General features: G+C 33.9%; 2 protein-coding genes across 31 annotated transcripts in view; both read left to right on the top strand.

The window, feature by feature from the left end:
• LOC127739004 (kinesin light chain-like) overlaps nucleotides 1-14,033 on the top strand; it is a 247,710-nt gene that overhangs the window by 221,419 nt on the left and 12,258 nt on the right. The gene's annotated exons all lie outside the window — the stretch shown is intronic.
• The window catches only part of LOC127739009 (kinesin light chain-like), a 28,531-nt gene that overhangs the window by 12,352 nt on the left and 2,146 nt on the right, over nucleotides 1-14,033 (top strand). Inside the window, exons 2-3 of the mRNA XM_052250572.1 lie at nucleotides 3,234-3,321; nucleotides 5,582-5,683. Of these exons, the coding sequence (XP_052106532.1) occupies nucleotides 3,234-3,321; nucleotides 5,582-5,683 (190 nt within the window). The remainder of the gene's footprint in view (nucleotides 1-3,233; nucleotides 3,322-5,581; nucleotides 5,684-14,033) is intronic.

Raw genomic sequence — 14,033 nt, 5'->3', positions numbered from 1 at the left:
TGCCAGCTGAAGCCCACCTCCGGGTGCTGGATTTTCTCGCAGTGTTGAAGACCCATTGGTGGCCTTGAGCTGTTTTCTGCTCTTTGATCGGGTTGTTGTCTCTTTTACACATTCCCCATTTTCATTTTCAATGTTATTTACGGATATTTGGCATGTTCCACACACATGTAGGTATACAGTCGTGTGTTCTGCGGGTAAACTACTTAATAAAAAATCACATCTTTTTTGGTCATTATCGTACTTTTCAGTATACTACTCATGTTCGGAATTACTTGATACCACACACAGTGCACACGTATACATCATTAACAAGGTCTTCGAGATATTTTACTTAAAAAGGAAAAACAAAAAAGGAACAGTGAAACATTTTAAAATAGTGTCGACAATTTGAAAATTTAAAACACCTTTATTGAAACAAATTTCATTTCGTTCTACTAATCAAAAATTAAAAGAATGATGCAGATTGGATCATTGTTCAAATTTTGATATTGCAAAGTAAAATGAACAATGCTCTACCTTAGAGCATTTTTCATTTTCCAATATTAAAAGTCAAATTGAAAAATGCTCTATGTTGGAGCATTTTTCATTTTTCAATATCAAAAGTCAAATTGAAAAATGCTCCACTTTGGAGCATTTTTCAATTTTCAATATTTAAAGTCAAAATGAAAAAAATGCTCCACGCTCCGGATGCTGGATTTTCTCGCAGTGTTGAAGACCCATAGGTGGTCTTGAGCTGTTTTCTGCTCTTTGATCGGGTTGTTGTCTCTTTTACACATTCCTCATTTTCATTTTCAATGTTATTTACGGATATTTGGCATGTTCCACACACATGTAGGTATACAGTCGTGTGTTCTGCGGGTAAACTACTTAATAAAAAATCTTTTTTGGTCATTATCGTACTTTTCAGTATACTACTCATGTTCGGAATTACTTGATACCACACACAATCACACGTATAGATCATTAACAAGGTCTTCGAGATATTTTACTTTAAAAGGAAAAACAAAAAAGGAACAGTGAAACATTTTAAAATAGTGTCGACAATTTGAAAATTTAAAACACCTTTATTGAAACAAATTTCATTTCGTTCTACTAATAAAAAATTAAAAGAATGATGCAGATTGGATCATTGTTCAAATTTTAATATTGCAAAGTAAAATGAAAAATGCTCTACCTTAGAGCATTTTTCATTTTCCAATATTAAAAGTCAAATTGAAAAATGCTCTATATTGGAGCATTTTTCATTTTTCAATATCAAAAGTCAAATTGAAAAATGCTCCACGTTGGAACATTTTTCAATTTTCAATATTTAAAGTCAAAATGAAAAAATGCTCCACGTTAGAGCATTTTCATTTTTCAATATTTAAAATCAAATTGAAAAATGCTTAAGGTCAGCAATTTTGATTTTTGCTTTTTAGAATGAGATTGAAATATGATTTCTTTTCTAAAACAAGCAAATGCAAATGTTTTAATTTATTCAAACTGTTGATAAATTAATTCATTTTTAACACAAGCTTATTATTATCTTTTTTAATATCTTCGTGAAATCAAAAAATGTAATCTCATGAAAATTACAAATTACAAATCTCATTAAGAAAATGATTTTTCAAAAGTGACTTCAAAAGATTTTTGTTACATTTTTCAAACCAATTAACTTTAAAAGTTGCAGAGCAATTTGCAAAATCTGTTTTTCATTTTAAAATGACAAATGTTTGGCGTAAATGTACACGGACGTTTAAGCCATTATGAAAATAATTTGAAAACTACATTAGATGCATTGAAAAAGTAGTATTCTTATGTTTGGAGCCATATTGATTTGTTTCATGGTACTCACGTCGTCAGAGCATATGGATAATTGATTTTTATGCCCCGCTAAGGATAGTAGGGCATACTGTTTCCCAGTTTGTGCATCTGTTCATCTTTTTTTTTTATCAGAGTAAAGTTTTAGTTGAAGATAGTTTACCATGAAGTTGTCATAATATCAACTTGAAACTTAGTACCTTGTTCATTATAATGTGATCTTTCTAAAATATATGCCAAATTGAGGTTTTTTTCCCAGAATGGGCACATTCTTTTTTAACAGTATTTATCTTGGCTGAGTGGTCAAGTTTCTTTTGGTAAAGCATCTAACCATTGTTCTTGTTTTTAAATATTTATAGATTATTTATGTTTTTGAACTCAACATATTTTCTCGTCCTTTTCTTATCTCTGGGTACAAAAATCCCAAATAATGTGTAAATAGCTATTTTCTTACACAACACTAATGATTTATGACATTATAAGTTCTGTTTCTTCATGACTGTAAAATAAAAACAGAAAGGGTTGTAGTTGAGGTCAATGTCAGTGAAATGGAGATTTCGAAGAACTATTCGAAACTGATACAATTTATTATGATAATAAAAATGGCATCATAGATGGGGGAAATAGCAAATGATCAAATTAAATAACTTTATTTCAATCATGAAATTAGTGAAAAATAAACCCCTCACAAAGAATTGAACACTTTACAGTGTAACCTTTTCTATAAGTACACATTGGTAGGATTAAAGAAAGAATTTGTTGTATATCAGAAATATTTAAAGGACAAATTCATTCACACCAGCAAGGAATTTGTGTAAATCGACCAGTCATTATCCTGTAGGCAGACTGATATAAATATAATACTACTGAATCAGTGGCATTGACTTTGCAACAGATCACATCTGGTGCTTTTATACTTCACTTCATCAATAAATGTATATATGTAAAAATGTTATAAACTTTTAAATGAAAAATAGGTTGTTTGATTCAAAACTCAAAAGATTTTGTTTCTCTCCAGAATTTGTTATTTTATGTACATATGTGTTAGGTGATTATCTTCCTTTTTAACTGTGTCATCTTGAAATTTGATGGAAAGAATAAGGGTTGACACTAATATAAATGTTGACACAAAAATAGATGTTGCCACAAAAATATAGGTTGACACAAAAACATAGGTTGACACAAAAACATAGGTTGACACAAAAATATAGATTGACACAAAAATTAAGTACATTAGGCAACAATAAATCCATATTTGGTCACTTATCCTTGTATAATCAAAATGCTTCAATTTCTTTTCCAAATCTTGTTGAAAGTTAAAGAACAGTATTGATTTTTTTAAATTTTTTTCAAGTTCCAGTACAGTCACTTAAAAAGATGTCGTTAATCTGTTTTCAATTGTTTGATTTTGTTTGCTGCTGCTATTTTTGTAGAGATCAAGGAAAATATAAAGAGGCTGGTAATCTCCTTCACGATGCCATAAAAATACTGGAAAAAACATTAGGATATGATCATCCTGCAGTGAGTGCCTTATTGATATGAATTTTGGGAGATAGTTTGATGTATGTAAACAGCAAGTAGGTCAAACACTCTTAGGAGAAGATTCATTAAAAGTATTGGCCTGAAGCATGAAAATTACATAATTACTATGATTTTCCGGGGAATTTGCGAAGATTTTTTTTTATTTCAAAACTCGGACAATACCAAATTAAATTTTCTAGGATTTCTGCACTGGTATATTACATCAAACTCTCTCCCTTCTGTAGAACATCGAATTGATATTAATGAATACAATGTGTGATATGAAAATATCAGAGACCAAGGAAAATATAAAGAAGCTGTAAACCTGTTGAACGATGCTTTAGACATCCGTGAGAAAGCGTTAGGAAAGGATCACGCTACAGTGATTTTTGTACTGCATGTATAACCCATGGTGGTTCATGTTGTACCCAGTAACATACATCACCTGTGCATTGTCATTCTCACAAACTCACTAGATTCTTTTCATCTCACGAAGATAACCATTCTTTTCTGCAATATCTTTTCAATTCAAGAGGCCAACAAAATCTGCTTTCTCTGAAAACTTAACAACCTTTTCAAATTCTATCTTTAGAAGACATTCATTGATCTATGCACTTCTAATTTCTGCTTTATAATGAGCTATATTGTTTAGTATGCATCAAGTAGCTTTTGCAAGAAAATTACAAATTTCAGAGTTCTAAAAACATTTATCACAGCAAAAGTAATTCACTGTTGAAGTATAAAAAAACTGTAAATTGCAGATTTGCACACAATTCTTTGAGATATTCTGTTTTGATATATAGGAACTTGTAAACAATAAAAACCTTTGAAGAAAAGAGTAAAAATGTGCCTATTTCAAAGAAGAAAAAAAACTTGTGCTGTTATTTTATACAATGTACAGGTGGTGTAAAGCGGATTACCTGTTTATTTTTACTGTTTATTATTTTCTATTCAAATTTATATGGAGAGAGATGGGAAACTAGAGGATATTATGTTGTAGTTAATTGCTTAAATACTATATCATGTTTAAATGTGTGCATGAATTTCGTAACTAATGTATGTGTAATATTTTGGACAATTTGATTCCTTGTTAAACAAAGGGGAGGGGGCTAAAATTTGAAAAAAAAAAATGAAATGGTATACTAGTAATTGTTTTTTTAATTATCTGTTATCTTTAATGGGTTGAAAAGGTTTTCATTTGTGCAAAAACTGATTATTGTACTGTAAATATGTTCTGTTGAATGTATTATCAAAGCATGAATTATTGTGTGACATGTTTCAGTTTCATGAAAATAGTTCTAAAAGTATTCATGAAGTTTGCTGAATTTCTAACTAACGTAGCTTTAGTTGTTTAGATGGTTAGATAAATCATTTTGCTAGACCTTGTTTAGATTTATCTTCCTGGTTCACTATAAGTTCCCCGCATGGAAGAGGGCTTTTGACCTAAACCTCTAAGTAGTTTCAACAGCAATAACTTATCCAGGTACATTTAGTTATAAAACTATCTTTGCATTATGGTGGAAAGGATTGACTAAAATTTTGTTGTTGTTATTTGTGACCTTACTATGTTAAGTTTAGATGAAAAAAGGGGAAATCCATTTTATGGTTAAAAGTGATTTCAGATTGTCATACAATACACATGGTTATTCATAATTTTAATATACATATTATATATTATAATGGAACAAATACATGCACTTGTAGATACCTGCATATCTCTATCCACATAATACTTAATAATTTGAATATCATTACCTGTATAATGTATTGCCCATGTCAAATAACAATTCCTGCACTGTCTTCAGTTATCAACGATACTTTTCGTTATCTTTGTTCCTTTTAATGATATGTATGAACCATTCAAAATAAAAGTTACTCCTGTTTTGATTTAGTGACATATCATTTAACTGTGTCCTCACCAGAAAATAGGAAGATGTAAAATATTTTCAAATTCATTCAATAGTTTGTTAAAGATATTCACAAAAGTATGCATAATTTCTTAAATAAAAGGTGAAAAACAAACTAGGACACAAAAGGCATATTCGATAACTGGATAGTGACAATTAGTCATGCAATATTTTGGCCTAGGTACAAATGTAATACTTGGCAACCTGAAATATATTTTTTCTCTCTGAAATCTGTTGACAGGCTTTGAAGAATTTCAATTAACTATATATTCTTCCAGCAGAAAATCATATTATGTACATTGTTGTTTTAAAGTTGTAATCTTATTCCATGAATAAATTTGTTGAATTAACAGGTAGCTGCAACATTAAATAATTTGGCTGTGTTATATGGCAAGAGAGGGAAATATAAAGAAACAGAACCTTTATGTAAACGTGCTTTAGAAATAAGAGAAAAAGTGAGTATTGGCATAGTGAGAATGTGAAAAATAGAAAAAAAGTATTGCATGGAGCTTTCCAATTCATTAAATGCAGTTATAACATTTTACTCAAACGATCACCATTTTTCTGACTGTACTTATAATAAAAAGGATATATTCTAAACAAAATACAAAATTAGCATTGTAATTAGTTTATATTGAATGGATAATCCCACAAATTTCTGTGACTGATTTTAAAATATATGAATGCGGTGTGTTTTCTTTTGACTAAATAAGAATGGATATTGTAACGCCTCTGATATAGCATTACTAAGCTTGATATTTGTGTGTGTGTATATTTAATTATTTTACACGATATAAAAATCAACCTTGGTAGCAGGCCTTTCAGTAACTTTCAGTAATGGGGTAATTGTGAAACTGCAATGGTAACTTGCAAAACTTGGTAGCTGGACTGAGCAGTCTAAGACACTGGTTACTTATTCTTAATAAGATAAAATATAACAAAAACAGTTATAAGTTTAACAATGACTATTTAATCAGGCATAATTCAATATATATGTTATGAATAAATAACCCCAGAGCGAAAACAGTACAGAGACCCCCCTTGGACGTTATTCGTCGTGTGTATACATGGGAAAAGTTGTTGTATCATAGTAAATAATCTAGGTCACTTGGTCAGGTCATAAATATATATAATCGGGGTAAACATTAACCTGGTAATGGTTTGAAGATGATGGTTCACAGGTGGTTCGCTCTGGTTATGTGGTATGTGGAACAAAAATGGTCAAGGTTCCGTGAGCTGTGAACTAACTAGAATCGTCTGCTACAACCGTTTATATAGTACCGGAAGTCCGCGGACACAGAAAGTGTGTCCGTTACTATAGGGATAAGTGTGTCCGGCGAAATAGCGTAGTGATTGGTTATTAAATCACATATACATAGTAAAGGGCTCTGGAAACTAGGCCATCTCTGTCAATTCCGATTGGTCTTTAAAACCGGAAGTTCCCACGGCAATAATATAAAAGATGGCGCAAAAACAAATAGGAATGTACAACTGTCGAGGGAAAAAGGGAGATATGGGCTTATCAAAGATAACTCTTAGTGGGAACGTACCCTGGTTACAATATAGACACTTAACGTGATCGAATAAAACAGGTGAGCAAATGGGACAAGCGATATACAGGTCAAACTAAAGCTGGGAACATGTCAAGGTACCCCCTGGTCAAACAGTGAGAACGAACCCTGTTCTAACTATATTTCCCATAAACAATAATATAATACATACAATACAATATAATACGGCCGCGATACCTGAAATATAAAGTGTTCATCTCCATAGTTCTTCCGTTTATAATATAAACAACAGTGCAGCTCAGAGTAGCGGAACACGAAAATGAAAGTGAAAGTAAAAGTGAAATCTCTGAGCAACACAAGAAAAGAATAAAACGTGATACATATAAACCTATCATCCTTATCTCCTACCCTTAGGCATAACACTACCCCCCCACCAAGGGTTAAAAAGGGTTCGTCCTCGGACTAAAAATAAGAGACCTACTTACCAAAAACTTACCTACAAAATGTACCCTTAAAATAAACCCTTACTCTTCTGTTGGTGATGATGTTGGCTGGTCGGAAGTCCATACTTCTTTCATCTCTAGGATGGTACCATCTGGTAGGTAGCAACGTTCTTCCTTCATTATGGTCCTAACACCAATTGGAACAAGCTGTCTTTTGTACCTAGCTTTCTGTGATGTCCTGCATATGTTTACTTTCTCTTGTAAGGTATTAGCCAAAAGGTGTGTGTGATATTGTGATGGAGCTCCAGCAAAGAATAATCTTGGGTCCAGGCAAAGATGTTCGTGGTTGTCTGTTTCTAGTGAGATGGGTTTTACATTCCATAGGTTTGTTGGTACTGTGCAATCAATAACAGGTGTCAAAGAGTTGGTAGGAATCTCCTTTGGTTTTATATTCAAATTATTAGCGGGTTTCAATTTCATAGAAAGATCTAAAGGTTCTTCTTGGTTGGTGGTAATTGGGTCTTCTGGTGTACATGGTGTTATGGTCCTGGTCATAGTTAAATTTAAAATTTGTTCTGTTGGTTCTTGATGATTAATACTAGTTGCAATGGAAAATGAAGGTGATGGTTGTTGTTGATCAATAATGGTGGCTATAGAAACTAGAGGTGATGGTTCAGGATTATATAAAGTGATAGAAGGTTCCTGTGGTGCCAAGTCAATGTCAATGGAGAAATTGTCTGGAGAATTAACTGGTGACAGGTCATGCAAATACTTGGAGAAGAGTTGGTCTGAAGAAATAATACATTCTGATGGTGTCTCTTCATTGAGAAGTTGTCTCATTGGTGATGGAGTGCGGGGCTCCACACCTAACAGGTCTGAGAAATCCGGCATGCTGGCCTCCAGGAATTCTGTTAGCTGCCTGGTTGTCTCAGTGGAGATTGGTCTGTCTTCTGGGATGTATTCCTCCATCTCAGTCTCACATACATATTTGTTTCTGGTGGTAATAAGGTTTGTGTATTTCTCGTGGCATTTTTCATGGTGTTTTACTCTGTAGCCATAACACTTTGGTTGCGAATAAGGGCACCAGCGACACTTGATGAATTCATGACTGTGGGATCTCCTTCTGTGCCTTTGGAGGCTGTCCCTAACCGGAAATCTCTTCCCATAGTCATCACATTGGAAAGGGTATATATAATTGGTTTTCACCACATCACTCATGCTACAAAATATAAAATAAAATCCATTTTTAACATAATGGCTTGCTAAGGTTCTGGTATCAAATTATATATATACAGGTATTTGCATATATATATGTATTAATACACACAAGAAAACAAATGTCTGGTTACTGTAACTTTTATAAATATAACATCAATGGTTTTTTCATAACGCATTTCGTGTACATGTATACAACATGTATCAACGAAGAAATCACTGGTAATGTGAATTATTAAAAATGAGGTATAAACCTTCATACTATGCACATGTACAATACACATAAAAATAAAATTGAGAATGGAAATGGGGAATGTGTCAAAGAGACAACAACCCGACCATAGACCAGACAACAGCAGAAGGTCACCAACAGGTCTTCAATGCAGCGAGAAATTCCCGCACCCGGAGGCGTCCTTCAGCTGGCCCCTAAACAAATATATATACTAGTTCAGTGATAATGAACGCCATACTAAACTCCAAATTGTACACAAGAAACTAAAATTAAAAATAATACAAGACTGACAAAGGCTAGAGGCTCCTGACTTGGGACAGGCGCAAAAATGCGGCGGGGTTAAACATGTTTATGAGATTTCAACCCTCCCCCTATACCTCTAGCCAATGTAGAAAAGTAAACGCATAACAATACGCACATTAAAATTCAGTTCAAGAGAAGTCCGAGTCTGATGTCAGAAGATGTAACCAAAGAAAATAAACAAAATGACAATAATACATAAATAACAACAGACCACTAGCAGTTAACTGACATGCCAGCTCCAGACTTCAATTAAACTGATTGAAAGATTATGTCTTCATCATATGAATATCAGGCACAATCCTTCCCGTTAGGGGTTTAGTATCATACCATCATAACATGTATGAATAATAAATCTTTTTTTATTATTATAAATGCACCAACTTCGTATGGTGTTAATTTTTCTTTAGTCATTGGTTTCATGACTAACCGATTTGTATATATATATATATAGCCTACATATAACTTTTGGAATTTATAAATACATGTTTCAATCGAAATTAAAGGTTCTCACTTCATTAATATTCAGGTAAGTGAACTATTAACAACAATAAATATAACAATTTATAACACATTGAATATCACTCAAATTACTGGTAATAATATACATATCTATATTATAACAATATCAGTCATGGTCTGTCTGTTCTCTGTCTAGTTTATTCTTGACTTGAAGTCTGGTATTTTAGGCTGGTTCCCCTAACGGTTGATACCACCTTTTCATATTTCCTTGAAAAAGTTTAAGTCTGTTCACATGAACCACTTTAAACTTCAGTTTTGGGCCTTCCTGGATTTTATATAAAACATCTGAAAGCACTTTAATAACAGTAAATGGGCCGGACCACCGCATTTGAAATTTGGGTGAACGTCCTTTATATTTCCTGGGGTCATGAAGGAGTACTCCATCTCCTACTTTAAATGTGGGAAAAGTACAAGAGAGGTCATACCGCCTCTTTTGTTGCTCACTTGCACTAACAAGGCGGTCTCTAACTACTTCATGGACCTTTTCTATTTCATCTGTCAACTTATCAACATAGTTGGTTACACTATATCTATTAAGTTTAATTCCACAAGCCCCCCCCCCCCCCCCCCCCCCCATAAATTAAATCTATTGGCAGCCTCACTTCCCTGCCCATCATCATTAAACATGGCGTTTCTCCCAAGGTTTCATGAACTGATGATATATAAGCCATCATAAGGTAAGGTAAATATTGGTCCCAGTCCTTCTGGTGTTTAGGCACAACTTTACTTATCATGCCCTCGATTGTTCGATTTAATCTTTCCACTAATCCTGAACTTTGGGGATGAAATTGACTATTCCTGGTCTTGTCAATATGTAATTTATTGCACAATTGAATAAACAAATCAGAGGTAAATTGAGATCCCTGATCAGTATGTATTTGTAGGGGGAGACCATAACGGCATATAAATTCTTCCAGCAGCTTATCTGCTACAGTTTGGGCTTCAATATCAGGTACCCCATATGCTTCAGCATATCTGGTAAAATAATCTGTCACAACAATGACATATTTATTGCCCTTATAGGTTTGGGTCACTGGACCTAAATTATCAAGAGATACCCTTTCCAAAGGTTCCCCAACAATATATGTTTTCATGTGTCCCCTGGTATGATGGGAAGGTTGGTTCCTTTTCTGACACCCAGTGCAACGCTTACACCACCTTTCTACAAAACTGGTATACCCAGCCCAATAAAACCTATGCCTAATTCTGGCTATAGTACGTTTAAATCCTAAATGCCCCCCCCCCCCCCTAACTGATCATTATGTAACAGTAGCAACACACGGTTTCTATCTGCACTTGGTAAAACATATTGTTAATTTGATATCATTGGTTGTGGTATTTTCCCATTTTCTATAAAGTATTCCACCAACAACTGTTAGTCTATCCCATTGACTCTAATAGGTTTTATGGTGTTGACTAAGATGAGAAATTTCTGGCCACTTTGGTTTTTCTGATGACTTTTTCCAAGTCAAAACTCTAGAAATAACAAGGTCATTTAATTGGGCTTGTTTAAACTCTTCAGGGGTTTTATTGTTAAACCAATTGGTAATAATAGGGGTATCTTCAGTTTCATTTTCATCCAACATATTAATTGACCTTATTGTTGGATTTTCAATTTGGTAACTAACTTCAGTCACATCTCTGGTATCACAGTGTTTACAATTAACACATGGTCTTCTAGAAAGACCATCAGCATTTCTATGCTTTTAACCAGCACGGTGTTTTATAATAAAAGTATAGGTCCCTAATATTTCTAGCCAACGGGCTAGTTCACCTTCAGGGTTCTTAAAATTCTTGAGCCAGTTAAGGGCTCCGTGGTCAGTTCTCACAGTGAATTTGACCCCGTACAAATAATGATGAAAATGTTTCACTGCTAAAACAATAGCCAACAATTCCCTTCTAGTAACACAATATTGTCGTTCAGTTTTTGATAAAGTACGACTATAATACGCAATAACACACTATTTGCCTTCATCATTGATTTGGGATAAAACTGCCCCCACCCCTGTGCCACTGGCATCGGTATCTAAAATAAATTCCTTATCAATACAAGGATATGTTAAAATTGGGCTAGTCATAAGTGCCTTTTTCAGAATATTGAAGGCTGTTTCACATTCAGCATTCCATTTAAAAATCACATTCTTTTCTGTAAGTCTATGTAAGGGTCGGGCTATTTTTGAAAAATCTTTAATGAATTTTCTATAGTAAGAACAGGTTCCAAGAAAACTTCTAACGTCCTTAACATTGGTTGGCATGGGCCATGACTGTACAGCCTCTATTTTTATTGGATCTGGTGAAATACCCTCTGCGTTCACGACATGTCCCAAAAATTATACTTTCTTTTGAAAAAATAAAACACTTTTTAGGAGCAATTTTCAACCCAGCCAACTGAATTCTATCAAAAACTTCTTGGAGCCTGGTAATGTGCTCCTCAAATGATTTAGAAAACACAATGATGTCATCTAGGTAGATTACACAAATTTCCCATTGTAACCCAGATAAAATATATTGCATAAGTCTGGAAAAGGTGGCACCAGCGTTACACAGACCAAAAGGCATACGATTAAATTCAAAAAGGCCTTTACTGGTAACAAAAGCTGTTTTAGCCGCGTCTTGAGGGTCCATGCCTACTTGGTGATAACCACTAGCCAAATCGAGAGTACTGAACCATTGGTTTCCCCTTAGAGCGTCAATGCAGTCCTCTATTCTTGGCAAAGGAAAATTATCTTTAATAGTCATTTCGTTGACTAAGCGAAAATCTATGCACAGGCGAATTGACTGGTCTCGCTTGCGAACAACTACAATAGGGGAGCTCCATGGTGACTGGGAATGACGTATAATACCCCCTTCAAGCATTCGTTGAATTTCTTCGTCAACTTCCTTCCTTTGAGCCAAAGGTACACGTCGTGAGTTTTGTTTTCTAGGATGAGCATCTCCTGTATTTATTTTATGTTGTATTATGTCTGTCCTACCCAGGTCATGTTTGAAAATTGCAAAGGCTCCAGAGTATTTAGTTAAAAGGTCAACTACAATTTTGCATTGATCCACCTTAAGGTTACTTTTACATTTTTCAATCACAACTTGCATATGTTCAGGTATAACTAAATCAGGTTCTGCATTTATAATTCCCAGAATGTTTTCTGAACATACAGTTTCAGCTTTACCAGCACAAGTATTTTTATATAAGGTCTGGGGCAAATCAGTCATATTCATGACTCTTAAAGGTAAATTATCTCCCTTGAATGTGCAAATAGATTTTGCAACAAGAACACCCTTGTTCTTAAAAGACTGACTGGTATTATCAAGAATCATGGTTGTACCATAAGGTAGTTTCTCATTTGGTAGTGCATGAATAATGGTTTCACTATTAGGAGGTATTGTCACTTGCTCATCAATTGATATTTTAAACAAACTAGGTATTTGACTCTCTAAATAACAGTCCACAGTTTGACTATTCAATAAAAGATTTTTATTTGGTACATCAATCACACATTGATTGTTATACATGAAATCATATCCTAGTACAACAGGTATGTCAATATCAGCAACCACAAAAATTTGGTATATGTACTGATTGTCTATTAATAATGGTAACTTAATGGTGCCTAATGGTCTAACATTATGCCCGTCTGCCATTTTCAAGTTATTTTCATATGGTTGTAATTTGGTTTTACAATGCTCAGGTAAACTATAAAAAATTTTGGGGTTTAAAACACTCATAGATGCCCCAGTATCAATTAAACAATGAATGGTTCTACTAAAAATTTCAACTTTCATGAATAACCCATCATGATCATGAGTTTTCACTTTTAAAATATTGGGTCTTTTCGAAATACAAGGTTCAGCTGGGAGGTGACCCTCACTGCCAGCGACTAACAGTTTCCCTGGTTTGAGGAATTTGTTGTAGACACTTCACTTCTTGTTTGGTTATTTGGTCGGTTAAAACCTTGGTTGTTATTATATTGACCACTTTTCATTTGCTGAATAAATTGATTGTTGTCAGTCGTGCGTTTTTGACAATCCCTTTTAAAATGTCCTGGTTCCCCACAATAATAGCATGCCCCTTTTCCTGAATTTCCCCCTTTAAAATGGGTTTTCGGTGCATTATAATTGGTATTAATTTCACTGACCTCTGCAAGTTTCCTTAAATTTGGTTTTCTATGGCTTGAATGAAAAGCTTCATATTTCAGAGCCAAATTAAGGGCATCATCAATAGCATCAATATTTGATTGGGTAAGAGCCCAAGCAAGGTCATAATCATTCAATGCTTCTCTAAAGCTACGGTAAGCAAGACTATCTAGAACCTATTGGTGTGCTTTTGGGTAAGCCAAACGGACAAGTCTTTTAATATCCTGCGCAAGTTCAGGCAAACTTTCCCCCCTTTTCCTAATTCTTGTGTCAATTTGAGTTTTGTACAGTTCAGTCTGGTTATCTGGTGCAAACCTTCTAGTTAAAGTATTTACAAGCTCACTATAAGATGGTGGACAATTAGTATTTATATCACCAATTGCTGCAAGTGCATCATTTTGCATGCAAGAAATTAATTTTAAAGCTTTAATTTCACTAGACCAGCCATTTAATT

This window comes from Mytilus californianus, unplaced genomic scaffold (assembly GCF_021869535.1).
Source record: "Mytilus californianus isolate M0D057914Y unplaced genomic scaffold, xbMytCali1.0.p SCAF_4, whole genome shotgun sequence".
NCBI lineage: Eukaryota > Metazoa > Mollusca > Bivalvia > Mytilida > Mytilidae > Mytilus > Mytilus californianus.
The sequence above is the reverse complement of the archived record's forward strand: the minus strand, read 5'-3'. Positions and strand labels throughout refer to the sequence as shown.